Source organism: Lepus europaeus, chromosome 18, assembly GCF_033115175.1.
Source record: "Lepus europaeus isolate LE1 chromosome 18, mLepTim1.pri, whole genome shotgun sequence".
NCBI lineage: Eukaryota > Metazoa > Chordata > Mammalia > Lagomorpha > Leporidae > Lepus > Lepus europaeus.
In genome coordinates, this window is record NC_084844.1 from 60600944 (window position 1) to 60621607 (window position 20664).

Genomic DNA, 20664 nt, shown 5'->3' on the forward strand with positions numbered 1-20664 from the left:
AACAAATGCTTCTCTGAGTGTGGCCCAGGGGCACGAACCCCACAACATCTCACACACGCAGTGGTCCCGTGGCAACCCTTTTTTGTTTGTTTGTTTGTTTGTTTTGACAGGCAGAGTGGACAGTGAGAGAGAGACAGAGAGATAGGTCTCCCTCCAATGGCTGCCACGGCCGGCGCACTGCGGCCAGCGCACCGCGCTGATCTGATGGCAGGAGCCAGGTGCTTCTCCTGGTCTGCCATGGGGTGCAGGGCCCAAGTACTTGGGCCATCCTCCTCTGCACTCCCTGGCCACAGCAGAGAGCTGGCCTGGAAGAGGGGCAACCGGGACAGAATCCGGCGCCCCGACCGGGACTAGAACCCCGTGTGCCGGCGCCGCAAGGCGGAGGATTAGCCTGTTGAGCCACGGCGCCGGCCTAACGTGGCAACCCTTTGTAAAGCACGTGGCACATGACTAGAGCACCCCAGAAACTTGGAGGCGCTGCTGTTTCTCAAACTTCCTTAAACGTGGACCCTCTTCCTTAATCCCATTGACCTTGGGACACACTTGGAGAAGTGATGGCGTGGGTTCTAGAGTTGCTTCACCCATGAGTTGGCCAGGCTCTGGCTCTGCGCCCGGTTGTTCGTTTGGGTGGTAGAAGGTCATTAAGCTGTGTGTGTGACCGATGCAGGCCTCCGCCTTCCCTTGAGAGAGCGCCACTGAGAACCGAGCCTGTAGCGTCGAATTCAGAACAGGTTCCCATCCTCATGGCCTTGACCGATGCTTAACTTCATTTATGAGCCTAGTTTTGGCTAGTCCAGGGGCAGCTGGACTGTCCTCCACGTGGGATGACCCAGGGGGGCCAGATTCACCTTTGAGCCTGAAGAAGTGGAGGCTGTGTGGCCAGACAAGCTGGGGTTCGTGTCCCCGTGTATATCCTCACCACTAAGGGGGGAAGTGTTTCTCAAAGTCTGATGGGATGAAGGGACTGCAGGGAAAGGAAGAAGGGGGCTTCACAGCCACCTGCCTGGGCGGCTCTCCCGCCGCCAGTGTCCACAGGGGCACAGCGGGGCTGCCTGCACAGGACCCATGGGCCCCCGCCCCAAGCATCTCACAAAAGCTTCACGAATAAACAGGGGCCGTGTCTGGGGAAGAGGCATTTCTTAACGTCGCGCCGTTTGGGTTTTATTTGAAATCTCCCACTTGAAACCATTGACCATGGCAATCCCAGGAGTCTCGTTCCCCGGGCTGGCTCCATTTGCCCCCAACAAAATTGTCTGTGCGCGCGTAGTTCGGATCCCACGGAATGCCACCACAGAGGCGCCCTGCACAGCTCTGTTTCTGAGGAGTGCTCCGTGTCCAGTGCCTGCCTGCACCCGGACCGTGTGCGAGTTTGAGTGTGCACACACGTGCGTGCTGGGGCCACCCATTCTTCCTGCTTCCCAGCGGCTGTGCGAGTTAGTACCTTGTGGTCAGGACCCTGACCAGAAGGCCCGCCATCAGCACGGCCACCGAGGCCGCCAGGGCAGCCCCGCGGCGGAAGAGCAGCTGTCGCACTGACAACCTGCTGGCCGGAGCCCCGGGGGCAGGGGCCGCTGCCTCTGGTCTCCCGTAGAAGTCCGCGTGACACCCAGGCCGGGAGTACATCGTCAGAGCTATGCCCGGGTTGCCGCCCGTGGCCACTGCAGGAACAAACAGGAGGAGTTAATAGGAATGCAGGGGCCCCGGGGACCTGCCCTGCCGCCTGTGTTACACCGCGTACCTGGCTATTAACCCCCAGGCCTCGCCTCAGCCTTCCAAGTAAGATCAGAGGAGGAAGTGCATGGACGAGCCTCTCAAACAGGGACTTTGGTGTCCACATAAAGCTTCCCCCTAAGGAGACACAGGGCTGCTCAAGTCCCAGCTCGCCCGTGCAATGGCCCAGGACCCAGCGAGTCCTATTGGCACTGAGTTGAGTCTATCTTAACCTCTCGGGACACGTGAAGTCCCCAGGGTTTTGAGAGCTGGCCCAGCAGGAGCTGAGGGCACGGGACATAACCTCCCCCATAACGGACTTTGGGCTGTGTTAACACATGTGTGTGGCACTGGGACCCGCCCCCAGGGGGCAGGCAGGGACAGTGTGTCTGAACATGGAGGCCATCGCTTTGTCACATAGACGTGGGTGAAAGCCAGAGAGGGGCCCTCTGCCTGCCGCAGAGAGGAGACGCGGGCAGCGTGGCCCCTACAGCCCTTGACGGGGGTCCAGGCTGACCTTGCGGGCCCACAGCTGCAGGCCAAGATGGCCTTGCATCCTGGGGGGCTTGGCCAGTGATGGCTTTAGAGCCAGGAGAGCCAAGGCTTGGCTTCTCTCCTTGTGCCTTTAGGAGCTGTGGGAGGGAAAAGCTTTTTCAGCCCCACTCCCTCATTTGAGGATGCTGCTACGTCTGGATCTGGCTGCTTAGGGCCACGCGGCCATGTTCTTAGGGCGGGGCCAGGTCGTACCATGCCTGTCACACAGTAGGTCTGTTGTTGTCGCGCTGGTGCTTGGGATGCTCTTCTCACGGTGACAGGGGGAACAGCACGGGCTGCCCAGCCACGTGAGACCCACAGGGCGGCCGGGAGCAAGTGTCTGTGTGTATCTGTGTGTGTGGGTCTGTGGGTCTGTGTATCTCTGTGTCTGTTTCTGTGCCTGTGTGTGTGTGTATGTGTATCTGTGTGTGTCTCTGTGTGTTTCTGTGTGTCTGTTTCTGTGCCTGTGTATCTGTTTGTGTCTGTGTGTATCTGTGTGTGCCTCTGTATTTCTGTGTGTGCGTGTGTGTGTGTGTGAAAGCAGAAGCCGCCAGGACCACATTACCTGAAGACACTACGGCCTTGTCAGGCCCTGGGCTGGGGGCTGTGCACTCTGCTCCCTGCTGCTGCTGCTGCTGCTGCTGCTGCTGCTGTAGCCCCGCGTGCTTCTGGGCCTGAAGGAGAGAGCGTGCACCTGGGCCAGCCTGCACCCTCCCGCTCACCCGGGCCAGCCTCCACCCTCCGGCTCTCCCGGGCCAGCCTCCACCCTCCGGCTCTCCCGGGCCAGCCTGCACCCTCCCGCTCTCCTGGGCCAGCCTGCACCCTCCCGCTCTCCTGGGCCAGCCTGCACCCTCCCGCTCTCCACCAGCCTCGAATGTCTTGCATTTAAACCCAGCAAGCTGAGGCAACATACGGCATGTGTGGGTGCTTGTGGGGGTCCCTGACTGCTGTCCTCTGAAACCCACAGTCACGTCCAGATGACGTCGCTGCTGCACAGACGGTGCCCCACTGTCCCTGTCGCAGGGTGCTCTGTGCCCGAGCAGGCGGGCGGGGTGCTGTTGGCACGCCCTGGGGGGCTCACCTGCGGGCAGCCGCTGGAGCGCTTTGCTTTTGCAGGTGGGAAGGTGTGTGGTTTTGTGTTTCTCTTTGTACCTGCAGGGCGTGCTCTTACACTGGCCAGTTACAATGACAGGAGTGGCTGGTGAGGCTCAGGCCGCCCCTCTAGGTCCCCTCCCATGCACACTTCCCAATCCCCTCCATGCCCCCACCAAGCCCTGACCTTGCCTTGGGCATTTCTGGCTAGGCTGTCCCATCCGGGGGCTGCTGACCCACTCACCTCCTCTGCCGCCAGCTTCCAGTCCAACTGGACTGCGTAGGCAACAAAGGTGACAGCTGCCAGGAAGATACAGGTCAGCATGCCCAGCCAGAGGCCTGTGGGAGACAAGAGCTGATGGGCGGGGGAGGGGCAGGGGCCGGTGACTGCCTAGGCCCACCCACTTTCCTTGGTGCTGCGTACCCATGATCCTCATTCCGACCACAAAGGTCAGCACGATGCCCAGAGGGAGGCCAACGATGTAGTACATGATGGCGTTCACGATGGCACCGAAGGCTTGCTTCCCCGTGCCCCGCAGGACTCCACCAAACACACACTGGGAGGGAGGCACCAATGAGCGGCCCGCGTGGCGCAGGTGCCCTCGTCCCCCTGTCTCCCCGCATGGCGCAGGTGCCCTCCTCTCCCTGTCTCCCCGCGTGGCGCAGGTGCCCTCGTCCCCCTGTCTCCCCGCGTGGCGCAGGTGCCCTCGTCCCCCTGTCTCCCCGCGTGGCGCAGGTGCCCTCGTCCCCCTGTCTCCCCGCGTGGCGCCGGTGCCCTCGTCCCCCTGTCTTCCTTGCTGCCCGGGGTTGCACTAGAGCACCTGCGATTTGAGCTCCACTCGGAGCACCCACCGGGCTTCATCTCCACGCCATCCCTGCCTGGCAACAAAGCACAGGCAGCCTTGGCGACCAGCCAGTCCCTGGCGGCTCTGGGGAAGCCAGACTAACTTGGCGTGGTGGAGACGGGGCGGGCTGGTTCCTTTTGGCTGTGCTTGGGGGACAATCTGTCTCTCTGCCCTTTCCAGCTCCTAGAAGCTGTCAAAGGAGCAAATCCAGGACTCGAACCCGGGCACTCTGACATGGAGTGTGGGCGTTCCAAGCAGTATCCGAACTGCTGCACAGACTACTCAGCCCTGGAGAGGATTGTTCAGTGAGGGGTGCTACTGCCATCTGGTGGTCAGAGACCAGGCATGCAGCTACCGCTCCTGCGGTACCGCGGTGGGGGGGGGGGGGGGTGTCTGTGACAGATGCGTCTGACCTCCCGTGCAGGTTGTGCTGAAGCTGAGAAGCCCTGGTTCAGAGCGCTGTGAATTAAAATGGCGATTCCAGTGGCAGGCACAAAGACAGGGCTGGTGGCCCGACTAAGCCGAGGTTGTGGGCCTGTTTGGGGGGACCCCGTGGGCCAGAGGACTAGACAAGGATTTCACTGGGAGGCACATGGGGTCACACAGGAGAGTCACGGGGAGCAGATGAATTGCCCACATATCCCAGGTTGGCCAGGGGCTGTGCATCCGGGTAGTAGCAGATCTGGGAGCAGGGCCAAGCACCCCACACACATGTGAGGACAGTCCTAGGCCCTGCGCCCACGCACAGAGGAGACCAAAAGGATTCAAGAAGAAAGTACAAGCTGGGACAGGCGTGAACACAGCCACCACTCCGTGTCTCCGCCCACACGCAGCTCTCTGTCAGTAGACCTTAGCAGGAGCCTTGCTAGCTGCCAGAGGTGTTGGAGGGGTTTTTTAAGACTGGGGAGCTAGACTTCACGATAAAAAACAAGGGAAGAAGGAAAAACGTTGGGCAGAGAGATCGACAGCCGCACGCTGTGAGAGTCACACAATCCGTCCAGGCAAGTTCCTGAGCCGACGGGACAGCCTTGGGTCACGGCCACACACAGCACCCTCCAGCAGAGACCTGCGCCAGGCCTCAGAGCCGTCAAAGACGGAACTCTTCCAGAATTAAGTGAATCTCCAGGCTTCCCAGAAAGAAACACCCTAGATACTTGGGAATGAAATAGCACACTTCTAAACCTGTGGGTAAAAGATAAATCATAGGAGAAATGTTTAAATATTTTGAATTTCATGACGACATATTGCAAAGAATCAGACGCAGCCAAAGCAGTGCCTCGGGGGGAAATGTTTAACTTTAAAACGATTCGGTCAGGCAAGAAGGATCTCACATCGACAGCCTGATGCTCCACCCTAAAAAACTAGGAAAGAAAAACAGACTATGCCCAAATAAGACAGAAGGAAAGGGAGGGTAGGCCGGCACCGCAGCTCACTAGGTTAATCCTCCGCCTGCGGCGCCGGCACACCGGGTTCTAGTCCCGGTTGGGACGCCGGATTCTATCCCGGTTGCCCCTCTTCCAGGCCAGCTCTCTGCTGTGGCCCAGGAGTGCAGTGGAGGATGGCCCAAGTGCTTGGGCCCTGCACCCCATGGGAGACCAGGAGAAGCACCTGGCTCCTGGCTTCAGATCGGCGCGGTGTGCGCCGGCCGCAGCGGCCACTGGGGGGTGAACCAATGGAAAAAGGAGGACCTTTCTCTCTGTCTCTCCCTCTCACTGTCCACTCTGCCTGTAAAAAAAAAAAAAAAAAAAGGAGGATAAAAGATTCGCATGAAAATCATTGAAATAAACAGTAGAAAACATTGAATCGAAAGTGAGTGTTTTTGATAAGACCTATAACATCAGTGAATTGACCTCAGGAAAGTAAGACCAAGAAAACATGAAAGTAAGACACACACTACCCAAACGAATGAGAGAACGTTATCTCCCAGCACAGAGATGAGAAGAGCGCATTATCAATGACTTCATGGGAAAGAACAGACAATCCAGTTGCGGTGAATAAATTCGTAGAAAGACACACATTACTCAAATGAAGCCAACAAGCAACAAAGTCTGAATAGACCTAAAACAAGTGAACAGACTGAATTAATGATTTAAAATCTTTGGACAAGGAAAAAGCCAAGCCCAGATGGCTGCACTGGTGGATTTTATTAAACACTTGAAGAATAGAACAGGAACAGGCATGCAGCCCAGTGGTTACACTGCCTGCAGCCCACATCAGAGCATCTGGGTTCAATTCCTAGCCCTGGCACCCGACTCCACCTTCCTGGGACCCTGGAGACCCTGGGAGGCCGCAGTGATGACTGGAGTCACTGGGTCCCTGCCACCGACATAGGACAGAATCCAGGCCCTTCCTGGCTCCCAGCTTCTCCCATGGCCCAGCCATGGCCCCTCCAGGCATCTGGGGAGTGAACCCATTCAAATAAATAAATGAATGTCTGAAAAGGAAAAAAAAAAATGCCAGACATCATGAGAGGAAAAGGATACTTCCAAATTCGTTTTATGAAGCCAGTGTTAGCCTTCCAGCAAAACCAGATCAAGATAACACAAGGAAAAAACACAATGACAGCCGAACAACTCATGAACACACACTGTGACTCTTCCACAGAACGTTAGCGACCCAAAGGAGTGATACAGAGGAGAGATACACACCATGGCCAGTAGGAGTTTGTGCCGGGAATGTGGAGGATAGTATCTGGAACGCTAATGTAACATACCATGCTAATGGAATAAAGGATCAGACATCGTTATCTTAATACTCATGAGATAAAGGATTCTGTAAAATCCAATACTCACTCATGAGAAGATGTCTCAGCTATCCAGGGACTGGGCTTTAGCCTGACACAGGGAATTTATGAACATCCTACTAGTAACAAACTTGATACCGAAAGACTGGACACTTGGAATATTTTACCCCTAACATGAGGACCAAGGCACAGACGTAGGCACTTGCCACTTCTATCCAACATAGCACTGAGGAATCAAGTCAGTTTCGAAAGACAGAACTAAAACTGTTTTTATTCACAGATGCCATGATCCTATATGTAGAAAGCCTTCAGAAACACATCCACCCATCTACCCATGCACACACAATTACTAGGTCAAGTTTAACAAGGTCACAGGGTAAGAGGTCATAATAAAACAGTTTTTCTATAAACTAGCTATGAGCAATCCAGAAGTTAATTTAAAAAAAAAAAAAAAATTGGGGCTGGCGCCGTGACTCACTTGGTTAATTCTCCATCTGCGGCGCCGGTATCCCATATGGGTGCCGGGTTCTAGTCCCGGTTGCTCCTCTTCCAGTCCAGCTCTCTGTTGTGGCCTGGGAGGGCAGTGGAGGATGGCCAAGTGCTTGGGCCCTGCACCCGCATGGGAGACCAGGAGGAAGCACCTGGCTCCTAGCTTTGGATCAGCGTAGCTCTGGCCCTAGCGGCCATTTGAGGGGTGAACCAATGGAAGGAAGACCCTTCTGTCTGTCCCTTTCTCTCACTGTCTAACTCTATCTGTCAAATAAATTTAAAAAAAAAAAACAATCACAATAGCATCAAAGAAGAACAACAAAAACTTAGGAATAAATTACACAGAAGAAGGGCAAGATTGATGGGGCTGGCGCTGTGGCATTGCAGATAAGGAGCTGCCTGCAGTGCCGGCATCCCATATGGGCACCAGTTCAAGTCCCAGCTGCTCCACTTCCGATCCAGTTCTCCGCTATGGCCCGGGAAAGTAGTGGAGGATGGCCCACTTACTTGAGCCCCTGCACCTGCATGGGAGAACTCGGAAGCTCCTGGCTCCTGGCTTCGGATCGGTGCAGCTCCAGCCATTGTGGCCATCTAGGGAGTGAACCAGCAGATGGAAGACCTCTCTCTTTCATCTCTCTCTTTCTCTCTCTGTAACTCTGCCTTTCAAGTAAATGAATAAATCTTGTTTTTAAAAAAAGGAAGGGAACCTTGGACACAGAGACAGACACCCACAGAAACCAGGTGAGGTGAAGAGACAGGTTGGCCATCTCTAACACTGTGGCTCCTAGAAGGTGGGGGATGGGCCCAGGACAGAGCCTCCCTGATGACTTCAGTGGCAATGAAGCCTGCTGAGCCTTGGTGTAGGAAGTCTGAGTTCCAGAACTGTAAACAGCACATGTCTGTGATTTAAGCCACCAAGGTTTTGGTGCTTTGTCACTGTAGCCCTAGCAATATGATTTTAAAAAAAAAAGATTCATTTTCTTTACATGGGCAAAAGGCTTGAATAGGCATTTCACTGAAGAAGACACACAAAAGGGGGCTCAAGGTTTGTCATTGAAACCATACTGACATGCCAGTACGTCCCCTCCAGGATGGTCCCCATGGAAAGGAGAGGTGATCCCAGCAAGTTGGTGTGTGGATACTGGGAAATTGACCCTAACACATCTGTGGAAAGGCCAAAGGCCCCATATAACCCACACAGTATTAACGCAGTGTCAGGGGAATGACACAACCCAGCCCTAAGACTCACCATAGGCTAAGGAATCAAGACAGTGTGGTACAAAACAAGAATTCACAAGTAGATCCTTTGCACAGAACTGATAGCCAAGAAACAGACCCATGCAAACCCAGTCAGTTGATCTCTGACAAAGGAGCAGAGGCAATACAGTGGGGAGCCCTCTGGAAGAACTGTGCATCCCCATGCAAAAAAAAGGAATCGAGACATAGATCTCAAATCTTACAAAAAGTAAGACCAGGGGCCGGCACTGTGGTATGGCGGGTAAAGCCACCACCTACAGTGCCGGCATCCTATGTGGGCACTGGTTCAAGTTCCGGCTGCCCCACTTCTGATCCAACTCCCTGCTAATGTGCCTAGGAAAGCAGTAGAAGATGGCCCAAGTGCTTGGGCCTCTGCACCCACGTGGGAGACCCAGAAGGAGCTCCTGGCTCCTGGCTTCAGCCCAGCCCACTCCTGGCCATTGCAGCTATTTGGGGAGTGAACCAGAAGATGGAAGATGACACTCTCTCTCTCTCTCTCTCTCTCTCTCTCTTCAATTTCAAATCTGCATCAAGGGGAACCTATCTGCTTGTGAGCAAAGGAGCAGAACAAGGTGCTCCTCTGACTCCTGGGCTGACTCATTTCCCTCCGCCCAGGTGACAGGGTGTGCCTGTGGCAGAGCTCCTGGCCAGTCTGCAGCAGGCTCTGTGCCCAGGACCCCTGCTCACGAGGAACTTGGAAGGAAGAGACATCCGGGCGTGGGCTGGGCGTTTCTGCCGCTTTTTGCTCCTCTGCATTGACTGCCTCGAGGGACAACAGATCGAATCCCAGCTGGTGCTCTTCTGCAAGTTACTCTGGTGTCTGTCCCCCACAGGGTGTCCGTCAGGGAGGCCGGGGAGCCCGGAGCAGGGTCTGGGAGGCAGGCTGCACATCGGGGGGTACTCACACAGACGGCCTCCACAAGCTGAAAGACGATGTAAATCGGCAAGACCTGGTTCACCAGGGCAATGACCTCTCTGCAGGGGGAACGGGGAGAGACCCTCACTTGTGCACTAAGACAGCCTCAGCCCCGCCCCTCCCTCCACACCATCCCCCTACCCCCGAGTCTTTGAGCGAGGAGCAGTACCCACACACAGGGGACAACCACTCCTAGCCACGTGTGCATGGGCCACACCTTAACCTCTGGGAGAGTCCCCACCGGTTTGGACTGGCGAACTGCAGCTAGCATCTTGTCCGTGAGCCAACTGGGGTGAATGCCACGGCCCGAACAGACAAGCCGAGAGAGCTGGGCTCCTCCCAGAGAGGCCAAAGTCTGGGCTGTGCCTGGAGCCAGGCAGGTGGGAGAGTCCCTGAGGGCCCCCTGGGGACCACCGCCCTGACATTTCCCGGAAGGCAGTGAAGAAAACGGATTACCTACTCATCACTGGTGAAAATGTACCCCAGCTGGCTGTTCAGGAGCCCCAGCAGGGTGCCCACCACCAGGGAGGTGCCCACTGGAAAAGGCAAAGGGGACAGAAGTGACGGACCCCAATCCGCGGGGGACCCCGGCTTGGGTGAGAAAAGGAATGGCCCCCCGAGCTGTGCACGGCACCCCGGAGGCCCTCCCCCTGCCTTCAAGTCCTCCCCTTGGGTTGGGTGCTTGCGTGCCATCCCGCTGGGGGGGGGGGCACCACGTGAAAGGCTTTTACTCCGTGGCTCTCCGAGTGGGCGTCCTGGGCCCACAGAGGCGGCGGCACCCGTGACTTTTTAGGAATGCACTTTCTCGGACCCCTGGCTCCTGCCTGCTGCCGATCCAACTGCCACCTGACACCCAGCACTCTCGTCCAGCCCTTCTGGGGAGGTTCCAGGGAAGGAAGGCTAAGGCCGGGCTGAGAACCGTTGCTGGTTGCACCTGCTGGTCCCAGGGAGGCAGGGCCACGACATGGGAGGACGCAGAGTGGTTCCTTTACAGTGCAATGCATGTATGGAGACCAGGGAGAGACTCCAGGGGAAGGCAGGGCCCCCTGGCATCCCACTGTTATCTAAGCCCAGCTGCGGCAGGCAGCCGTCTGGTCTCCCGGAGCATCCCCGGGATCCTGGCTGCAGGGGAGGAGTGAGTGGCTGTAAGGGAAAGGGGCTGGGCTCCAGGGAGAGGCTGCCCGGCCTCATGGCAGGTCCAGCAGGTTCGGAAGGCCACTCTGCCTGCTCCCAGGCCAGCCCTGCCTCCCACATACAGGAACCTCCGCTGGCCCAAGCCCTCGACCCACCCGTGACAGCGGGGGAGGGCTCCCACACCCCCGACCTGTGCAGAGAAGGCCCGAGACAGCCGATCGCTTTGCTTGCAGGGTGTCCGCGGCTCCCAGCGCTGTCCCCACTCGGACGCACACGGCCATGCCGAGCCCCATGGGAATCTGGGATCCCAGACGAAAAGGTGCTGTCAGATCGCAGGAGGGGCTTGGGATCCTAAACCAGGGTGGGGCTAGGGCTGTGAGGGTGCAGGCAGTCGGGGCCAGGAGGGAGGAGAGCCTGAAGACCTGTGCATCTCAGGGGACGGTGTGAGGATGGGGCCCCCTGGTGGCTGAAGGCAGTAGTGTCTGGGGCTGGGAGAGTGCCTGGGGCTGTCCCAAGGGGGCTAATGGGTCCTGATCATCAAAAATGTCACAGGCAACTGAGATCGGTGTGTAGCTAAAATCCAGAGAACAAGAGTGTGAAAGAGGTGAATGTGATGTTAGGTACACCAGGAAAGCTCCCTGAGGAAACAAACAAACAAAAAAACAACAATTTTTCTCCCCAGTGGAAACCATCTGTAGAAATAAGACTCTATAAATTCGGTTTGCAAATATAGATTCCTGTGACCACTTTGCTGGGGTCCCAGGTGGCTGGCAGATTTGTCCTCAGGTGACAAGGATTTTTTTAATGACAATCCAAAAATTGAGATTGTACTGTGAAATTGTTCACTTTTAAAATATGCAGATTAATTTTTAAAATTCTAGCACCTGGGGCCATCACTGTGATGCAGTGGGTAAAGCTACCGCCATGCCTGCATCCCATGTGGGCGCCGGTTCGAGTCCTGGCTGCTCTACTTCCCATCCAGCTCTCAGCTAATGTGCCTGGGAAAGCAGTGGAAGATGGCCCAAGTGCTTGGACCCCTACACATGGGAGACCTGGAAGAAGCTCCTGGTTCCTGGCTTTGGATCAGCCTAGCCCTGGCCATTCCAGCCATTTGGAGAGTGAGCCAACAGATGGAAGATGTCTCTGTCTCGCCTCCCTCTGCTCCCCCCCCCCCCAACCCGTAATTCTGACTTTCAAATAGATGTTTTAAAAATTAAAAAAAAAAAAAAACAATTCTAGCACCTCCGGAGACAGACTGAGGGCCTCTGTGTGTGCAGGGAGCAGGGTCTAGCACCTGAGGGACCAGGAGGGTGGGGAGCGATGCCTTGGGGGACAGAGACAGCCTGTCCCCTCCCGTGACACCTCAGTTGCCAAGGGAAGCATCCCGGGAGGAGACTTACCATGTAGACCACTGTGGCTACTTCATAGATGATGGCCTGGCCAGAGAGGTCCACTACGCCCAGCAGGCCTGGGGGAGAGGCAGCATGAGTCAGGGCTCACCGGTGGCCCAGAAACCTGGGTGGCGCCCCAGGCCGGGCCTCAGCCCTGGGGCGCCCTGGGGTGGGAGGGAGGCTGGCAGGTGCAACCAGGAGTGGGCAGTGAACCACTCACCCTGGAGCAGGGGAGGAGGGTGGCCTCTAGCCAGCCGTGCTGCCCACACATGGCTCCCACCCGCGCTCTGCACGCACCCATGAGGAAGCTGCCAATCTCGTAAGCCCACCACTCCACACATATCATGAGCATGCTGGGGATGGCCAGCGAGAAGAAGGGGCCCCAGTCCTGGAGGCACTGGCTGGACCAACCTAGAATAGAGAGGCCGGCTAGAGCAGGCGCTGGGGCAGGTCGGGGAGGAAGCAGGATCAGGGTGCTGGGTGCCCCTGCCAACACACAGGGCTGGCACCATCCTGAGAGGCCAGGGTCCTGGGAGAGACCCAGCCAGCACCAGGGACCCTGGGTCTTGTTGGGGGATGGATAAGCAAAAGCAGCTCGGCGTGCGCGGGGCGGGGCTGCGTGCGCACCTCCCCACGTCTCCAGGTGCAGCTTCTTCAGCAGGATGTGGAGAAAGAGGAAGGCGGCTTGCACGAACTGGGAGATGGTGTTGGCGTAGGCAGCGCCCCTGGGGAGAGAGGGCGGCAGGGCTGGGCTCAGGCTGGCCCTGGGAGCTGAGCCAGCAGAGAGCTGGAGGAGGCGGGTGCAGCCACGGCTCTGCCAGCTCGCGCATCCTGGACTCTGCACCCCACTCTGGCCGGGCAGCCGCTAACCCAGTGTTCTGGGGGCACCCTGCCAGGCCCCCCACCCCACTCTTCGCGCCCGCTCGCGGAGGGCTGGGGTGGGGCGGAACTCAGTGGGAGGTGCCCCCTTCCCCACCAGCTCCCTCTGCTCAGCAGCCCTCTCCGGGGCTCACCTGACCCCCAGATTCAGCACGGACACCAGAGCGTAGTTGGCGACGCCGTTGACGCAGTTGCCCACTACGCCGCTAAGGACTTGCGGCCAGACGATTCCCTGAAATCAACAGAGACTGGCCGCGCTCCGCAGGCGGGGCCCAGGGGGTGTGGCCCCACCGGGAGTGGGAGGAGCTTGTCCTGGGCCCTTGGCCAGAGGTCGGATGTAGTGGGGCAGGTGGGAGGTGACCCCTTTGGAGGCTGGGTCACAGACAGGAGGGCGGGGCACAGACCCTGGCAGCCCCCCATCCCCACCCCCTGGAGCCAGGAGCCTGTACCTGATTTTGCAAATACTTTGCCAGCAGACTGTAAAGAAAAATTGCCTGCATAAAAAAAACAAAGCAAAACAAAACAAATCAACAGCGAGGGCCACCACCCTCCAAAATATCTGACAGCCATTACCTGATATTCCCTCCCAGGATGTAGGTGCCTGAGTTTGGGGGAGGGGGAGCCAAGGCAGCCACCTGGGTGCATGCTGGCTTTGCCTGTGTTGGGGGCCCGTCGGGGCGCCTGCCCAGCCGCAGGGGAAGCTGAGCAGGTGCGTGGGCGCTGGGAGGGGCTTCAGCCTGGCTGTACACGGGGCGGGGCCCCCCGGGCTGCCCTCCTGGGACTCTGCAGCAGGAGGGTGACTCAGGGTCCTGTTCACACCGTGCCACGGGCCACGGGCCACAGGCCATGGTCATCCAGGACTTGGCTGTGGCTTCCAGAGTCCAGGATTTGCAGGGGATGGCCTTGAACCAAGGGAGTGTGGGAGTGGGGGCGGGGCTGAGCAGTGTTGGCCCGGGGCAGTCTCTGCTGGGCAGGTTCAGGACCCCACGAGGTGGCAGGCCCATGTGGGCAGTCAGGGGCATCCTACCCTGTCCTGTCCCTCATGCCTCTACTTCTTTTCAGGAGAGGAAGGGGATACAGAGTGCGGAGCTGGCCCCTGACTGCCTGGGTTCAAATCCCGCCTCTGCCTCTCATGAGCTGTGTGAACTGAGCGAATCACCGCTCCCAGGCCCAGGCGCCCAGTCCGTGACGGCCGTGATCACTGTGTGTCCTCCTGGGATCCATGGGGGATTGCTTTTTTTTATTATTTTATTTATTTATTAATTTTTTTGACAGGCAGGGTGGACAGTGAGAGAGAGAGAGAGAGAGACAGAGAGAAAGGTCTTCCTTTGCCGTTGGTTCACCCTCCAATGGCCGCCGCAGCTGGCGCGCTGCGGCTGGCACACCGCGCTGATCCTATGGCAGGAGCCAGGTGTTTCTCCTGGTCTCCCATGGGGTGCAGGGCCCAAGCACTTGGGCCATCTTCCACTGCACTCCCTGGCCACAGCAGAGAGCTGGCCTGGAAGAGGGGCAACCGGGACAGAATCCGGCGCCCCGACCAGGACTAGAACCTGGTGTGCTGGCGCTGCAGGCGGAGGATTAGCCTAGTGAGCCGCGGCGCCGGCCGCTTCTAGGACTTTCCTTGACATCAAACCTGGCTGTTCAAGTCTCTGGTATAAAATGGTGCAGTCTTCACAGTGAACCTCCTCACACACACAAGTTATTCCAGTGAAAAAGCAGACGATACAAGTATAGGTGCTTCAGAAGGGAGTAGAAGAGACCAGTGTGGTGGCCGAGCAGACTAAGCTGCCCCATGTGGGCGCCGGTTCGAGTCCCGGCTGCTCCACTTCTGATCCAGCTCCCTGCTGATGGGCCTGGAAAGCAGTAGAAGATGGCCCAAGTGCTTGGGCCCCTGCACCTGCGTGGGAGACCCAGAAGAAGCTCCTGGCTCCTGGATTCGGCCCAGCCCAGCTCTGGCTGTTGTGGCCATTTTGGGGAGTGAACCAGCGGATGAAAGATCTCTCTCTCTCCCTCTCTCTCTCTGTAACTCTGCCTTTCAAATAAATAAACAAATCTTAAAATAAAAAAGTTCATGGAGAAAGGCCCCTTAAGGAAAAAAAAGTGCATAAATTTCCATTATTTTTGCCCGCAAATAAATTTCATTTTTTTCTCACAAAATTTTGAAGTGCCCTCATATGCATTTGAACACATATATGCCCATGAGTAGAAATAATCCTGGAAGAAGCAGTCACATCTCTCCGGAGGCGGTGGGGTTAAGGAGATTTTGAAAATGTTCTGCCCTGTGCTTTCCAAATGTTCTCCGATAGGCATCTGTCACATAGAAAGATGCAGCTCGCACCGCCTGGAGACACACCTTCCCTTCTGCCCGCCTCGGGCTAGTGCCCCCCCAGCAGACCGGTGGGACAGCAAAGAGCCAGAACTGGGGCGGGGTGGGGGCCCTTGTCCTTGCACTGCTCCCCCACGCTCAGCACCTACCGGGAGTCCTGGGATGAAAATCATTGCATAGTCCTGGGTTAACCTGTGGAGAAGGAGGAGACGCTGTGGCCTGGGGGAGGCTGGGCCTTGGGGCCGGGAGCTGGCCTCCCACTAGGACTCTCTGGGCACTCGGGTTCCAGGAGAGGCTATCCCCGGGTCCCTCAGGTGGCAGCCGGGGGACCACTAGCGGTCTCTGGCAGAGGCTGCCACCAGGTGTGGGTGCCAGCAGGTGGCGTCCGAGGACCCGGCACCCCAGGCGCCCCCTGACCAAGGAGCTGAGATTCCCAGCAGAGAGAAACCCCAAACATTACTGATGACTAGGAAATAGCCACAGGTAGAGCACATTGTGTAAAATGAGCAAGACAGCCCTGAGAGAGCCATCCTCAAATTTAAGACTAAACCGTAATTCATCAGAAATTCCGTCAATCTTCCCCCCTCCTTTTTTTGGAACATGAGCAATCCACACACCTCATTTCTTCAAAAGCTTGTTTTAGGCTCAGCCTCTGTGCTGCCAGGACACAAATGCAAATAAAATGCCCATCCAAAGCCCTTTCTCGCCTTTCTTCCTAAATTACAATTGGGGGAGGAGCATTTGGCCTACAAGTTCAGATCCCCGCACCCCACAGCAGAGTGCCTGGGTTCAGTTCCCAGCTCTGGCTCCTGACTCCAGTCCTGCTCATTGCAGGTATTTGGGAAGTGAACCAGATGATGAGGATTTTGTCTGTTTGTATTTCCCTCTAACAAATAATAAAAAATTTTTATGCCTTAATAATAAAAAAGTGATGTGTGTGTCCCCTGCTGGTCATAGCTGGTATTGCAGGCTTATGTGGGAGAATGTCCCAAGCAAATTCTAGAACCATAGACAGGTGACCATTGGTTGTCAAGAGAGACGCAGGGGTTGGAGGTGGGCTTTTTTGAGGTCTCCCGCCCCGGCAGAACCTCCCCAGTCTGGGTGCCCAGCAGGAGCCACGTGGTACCTGGACACGGTCGGGTCCTGTCTGAAGAGCAGCAGGATGTGCTGGGTGTTGAGGAAGAGCGCCCAGCAGGGCAGGCAGCAGAGCAGCAGGATGAGCGTGCCGCGCTGCAGGATGACGCCCACGTGCTTCTTGTTGGGGCTGCCGAAGCTCTGCCAGAAACACCGCCCCGTGCTCAGTGGCCCCACGCCAGGTCAGCCCCGCTCTGCACCGGGAACCACCCTCCACGGGCAGCCCCCATTTTCTGAGCCAGCCTCTTAACCACTGTCATCCCCAGTCTGCTCTGGGAGTGTCCATGGTGCTCCCAGAGCTCGGCCATGTCAGCCTGCCCGCAAGCCCAGGTCCCCGGAGCCACTGCGAAGCCATAACCCTCACAGCCGCCAGGCCAGCACCCGTGACTGTGGGCCCCTGCAGCAGGGACATCCTGTCCACATCCCTCCGGCCCCTGACACAAGCCTGCACGGCAGGTCAGCAGCCAAATGCGGGAGTGGGAAGTGAGGTGACCCAACGGCAGGCTGCCGGATGTTTCGCTCTATTCTGCAAGGGAGAAGTCGGGGAACCGCCCCCACCCTTCTCTCCTCCATGACCCACACTCCGTCAAAACTCATTTCCCTGACAGCACCTGCTCCTGGTCCAGGGGACCCACCTACCTGGGACATCAGGGTGTCACATGCCGAGGACAATCCGAATCCGACAGACACTCCGCAGACGTTGACGAACTGGGGTGGCACACGGGAGAAAATACCGAGGCTTGTCGGGGTGGGGGTGGGGGTCTGAGGCCGGGGCTCTGCCAGGAGGGTCGGGTCTTGGAGGGAGACCACCCCGCAGGGAAGTCGTGGTGGAGACAGCTCTGCTGAGCCCCTCCCTCTGCCTGGCTCTGCCCCAACGGCTGTAAGCCCTGGGCCCGGCCGCCCCAGTTCTGGTGTTTTGTGCCAGCCATCTGGCCACATGATCTGGGTCATCGTGGGCCAGACTGGCCACCCAGCAGCCTGGGAGCCTGGTGGAGAGTCACTCACCGCCACCCCTAGGGTCACAGATGCCAGCTCCACCTTGCCCAGGTGCCCACAGAACACAGTACCCACGACGTAGGTCAGGAAGTTCAACACCTGGAACAGGAACTGGAAGACAGAGGCCAGGGTCACACTAAGCCTTTGGGTGACCCTGTCGCCACCTTCTCATCCCAGCTGCTCAGCCTTCCAGACCTTGAACCCAGCACCCACCGGCCTCACTGGCTCACTGCCAGCCAGCCGGGCAGATCACCCGCCCTGGGGAAGCCAGGGCCGGGAGCCAGGAGCCCAAGTCCTCTCGCTGTTGCTCTGCTGTCTGCAGCCATGGCTCCTGCCTGGAATGTGCCAGAACACAAGACAGGTGCCCAGCGCCGGGGAGCTCAACCCGCGTATTCGATACAGCTGTTATTGTTATAATTACTATCATTATGTTATAGATTGTAATGTGTGCATGTCAGGACACACACACACGCACACACACATGCACACACACACGGAGAGGAACAAAGTCTCAGTAGCAACTGTTCTCGGGCCTGAGATGATGCCTTCTCCAATTTTTTTTTTATAACTTTTCATTTTGTCTGAAATTTTACAGGGAGAGCCAGTACTTCATCTGTATGGCCAGGGGGAAAAACTATGAAAACTACTTTCCCTTTGGCAGGAAAATGGGCGATGGGATTCTTCCCTCTGCCAAGGTCCCGTGGGGACACCCAGAGGCGTGGGTGGCAGCCGGGCGACCTGGCCATGGTGCAGTCCCTCAGCCAGGCCCTGGTTGTGGGTGCCAATGAGGACGCACCTGCCCCTTTGGGCTGGGGCTGCCCGTGGCCATGCACGATCAGGCCCCACTGCCGTCCTGGGAACTGTCCTGGCCGAGCTGGGAGCTGTCACACATGCTTTCCAGGGAGGCTCTGGGTGCTTCCCTGTGCAGTACCGGCCAGCAGATGCCCCCAGCCTCCCCCTCCACCCCCATCCTACCTGGCCTCCTACCCCACCTCCTTACCAGGGGTCCAGAGAGGACAAACAGCGCCCGCGCCTCATCCCAGAAGCCCCTGGGGAGCAGTCTGCGCAGGGCAGGGCAGCAGTCGCCCTGGTCCAAGTTTGCTGCATCCTGCCGGCTGTCCATTCCCAGCCTGAGCGCCGGCCACCCTGTGCGCCCAGGCACTCTCCTGCCAGCTCTGAGAAGCAAGCTGCCAGAGGCCTGGTCAACCCGAGCCCTCATGGCCTGGTTAATGAGTAGAGGGTGCAGGAGGGGCGGCCCTGTGGCCTGTGCAGGGTGCCTTCCTCCCCCTGCCCCCCAGCAGTCACCCGCCTGAGGCTGGCTGGTGACTGTCCACTTTCCTGGAGGGGCAGGGGAGCGGCAGCCCAGCTCCCGCGAGAGTGCAGAGCCTGGGTTCCATCCAGAGCCCTGCCCTGGGAGGAGCTGCTCCCGGGGCACCAAATGTCAGGACAGGTGGGGACTGGGGCTGTGGACAGGAGCTAGGATCCCCGGGAAGAGTCTTCACTCCCTCCCACTGCCCACCGTCAGCATCTCGGGAGGACCCCCGCGTGGGGAATAGTCACCCTGCCACAGTGTCCCATCAGCCTCCCTCTGCCCTGTCTGTAGTGTCCCCCACAGGCAAGGCTGACAGCCACCAAGTCACCTGAACCCATCCGGAACAGGGCTGTGGGGGTTGGGTTCAGCCCAGGAGAAGGAGGAGTGAGGGTGCTGCCCGCAGCAGGGTGAGCCCCCGTGGCCCCACACGCCCCACCTGGCTCCCACAGGAGCTCACGAGGAGCCCCCAGAGCCACAGCGAGGGTGGGAGGCACAGACCCCAGAGGCAAGGCGGGAAGGGAAAGCCTAACCGAGGTGGACTCCGCACTCGCTTTTGGTTCATCACGCGCAGGTGCACCCGCACACACCACACACACACACACAGCCTCCTGTCTTCCCACTGAACTCTTTCTAAAGATTTGTTTCTTTATTTGAAAGGTAGCGTCAGAGAGAGAGGGGGAGAGAGAGAGAGAAAATTAGAGATCTTCCATCCGTTGGTTCAGTCCACAAATGCCTGCAGCAGCCAGGGTTGGGCTGGGCCAAGCTGAAACCAGGAGACTGCGGGCTGGTGCTGTGGCGCAGCAGGTTAAAGCCCCAGCCTATAGTGCCAGCATCCCATATGGGTGCCGGTTCGAGTCCCGACTGCTGCACTTCCAGTCCCTGCTAATGTACTTGGGAAAGCAGCAGAAGATGGCCCAACTTCTTGGGCCCCTGCACCCATGTGGGAGACCCAGAAGAAGCTCCTGGCTTTGGATTGGTGCAGCTCTGGTCATTGAAGCCTTCTGGGGAGTGAACCAGCAGATGGAAGATATTTCTCTCTCTCTCTCTCTCTCTCTCTCTCTCTCTCTCTCTCTCTCTTCCTCTCTCTCTCTCCCTCTCTGTAACTCTTTCAAATAAATAAAACTTTTATTAAAAAGAAAAAAAGTAGTTGAAACCAGGAGCCTGGAACTTCATCTGGATCTCCCATCTCAGTGGCAGTGGCCCAAGTTCTTGGGCCATCTTCCACTGCTTTCCTAGGCCACAGCAGAGAGCTGGATCGGAAGTGGAGAAGCCGGGACTCGAACCACCTCAGAGTTTGCTGTGCCGGTTTTCAGCCCCTGGATGCTGAGATGGAGACCACACATTTGCAGAGATCCTGAGCATTGCCTGCAGCAGGTGTGAGGACACTGAAGTGCCAGCAACCCTGCCCCCTGCCCAGGTCATCCCGTGCTGTTAGGAGCAAGCAGGCCACCAGCACGCCGCCTTCCAGCCTGCTGGGGAGTGCCCCGGTGACAGGGCTGCTGGCCCTGGGGAAGCCGCAGAGCAGAGCTGCCAGCCTGCAGACGGGGAGGGTTGGGCAGCCCTGGATGCTCCGGGAGAGGCCAGGAGCTGATCCCACTCCAAGCCCGCTCAGTCCCAAAGACACATTCCTGGGAGACTGAGGCAAGGGCCAACCTGTGACAGGCATGGGGAGGGGGTGGGGAGCCAGGAACCCCCTGGAGTGGGGCAGGGTGGTGCCCTCAGAGCCAGGACAGTGGGCAGGTTCTAACCATGGTCTCTGGTGCGTCCTGCTTCCGGTCACCTGTCGCCATGGCTCCACGCCTGCTCCACCCCACCTGGCCAGGCTGGCTGGCTGCCGGGCAGCCTGTCACTCACAGGCTCAGCAGAGCCTAGCCCTTGGGCATTTGCGCCTCCTTCCTGGGGCAGG

The 20664-nt window shown here is 57.9% G+C and overlaps 1 protein-coding gene across 1 annotated transcript; it reads right to left on the bottom strand.

Annotated features, from left to right (window-relative positions):
• Window positions 1–1180: 1180 nt before the first annotated feature.
• LOC133777098 (multidrug and toxin extrusion protein 2) lies at window positions 1181–18584 on the bottom strand. Its single transcript, XM_062216529.1, has 17 exons — window positions 18447–18584; window positions 17456–17557; window positions 17090–17158; window positions 16443–16591; window positions 15466–15508; window positions 13440–13484; window positions 13125–13222; window positions 12739–12836; window positions 12409–12522; window positions 12121–12188; window positions 10911–11019; window positions 10047–10122; window positions 9576–9645; window positions 3761–3893; window positions 3581–3675; window positions 2810–2918; window positions 1181–1658 (listed from the first exon to the last, which is right to left on the bottom strand). Exons 1-17 carry the CDS (start codon window positions 18567–18569, stop codon window positions 1435–1437), a joined length of 1725 nt encoding a protein of 574 aa, XP_062072513.1. The 5' UTR covers window positions 18570–18584; the 3' UTR covers window positions 1181–1434.
• Between the last annotated feature and the right edge of the window lie 2080 nt (window positions 18585–20664).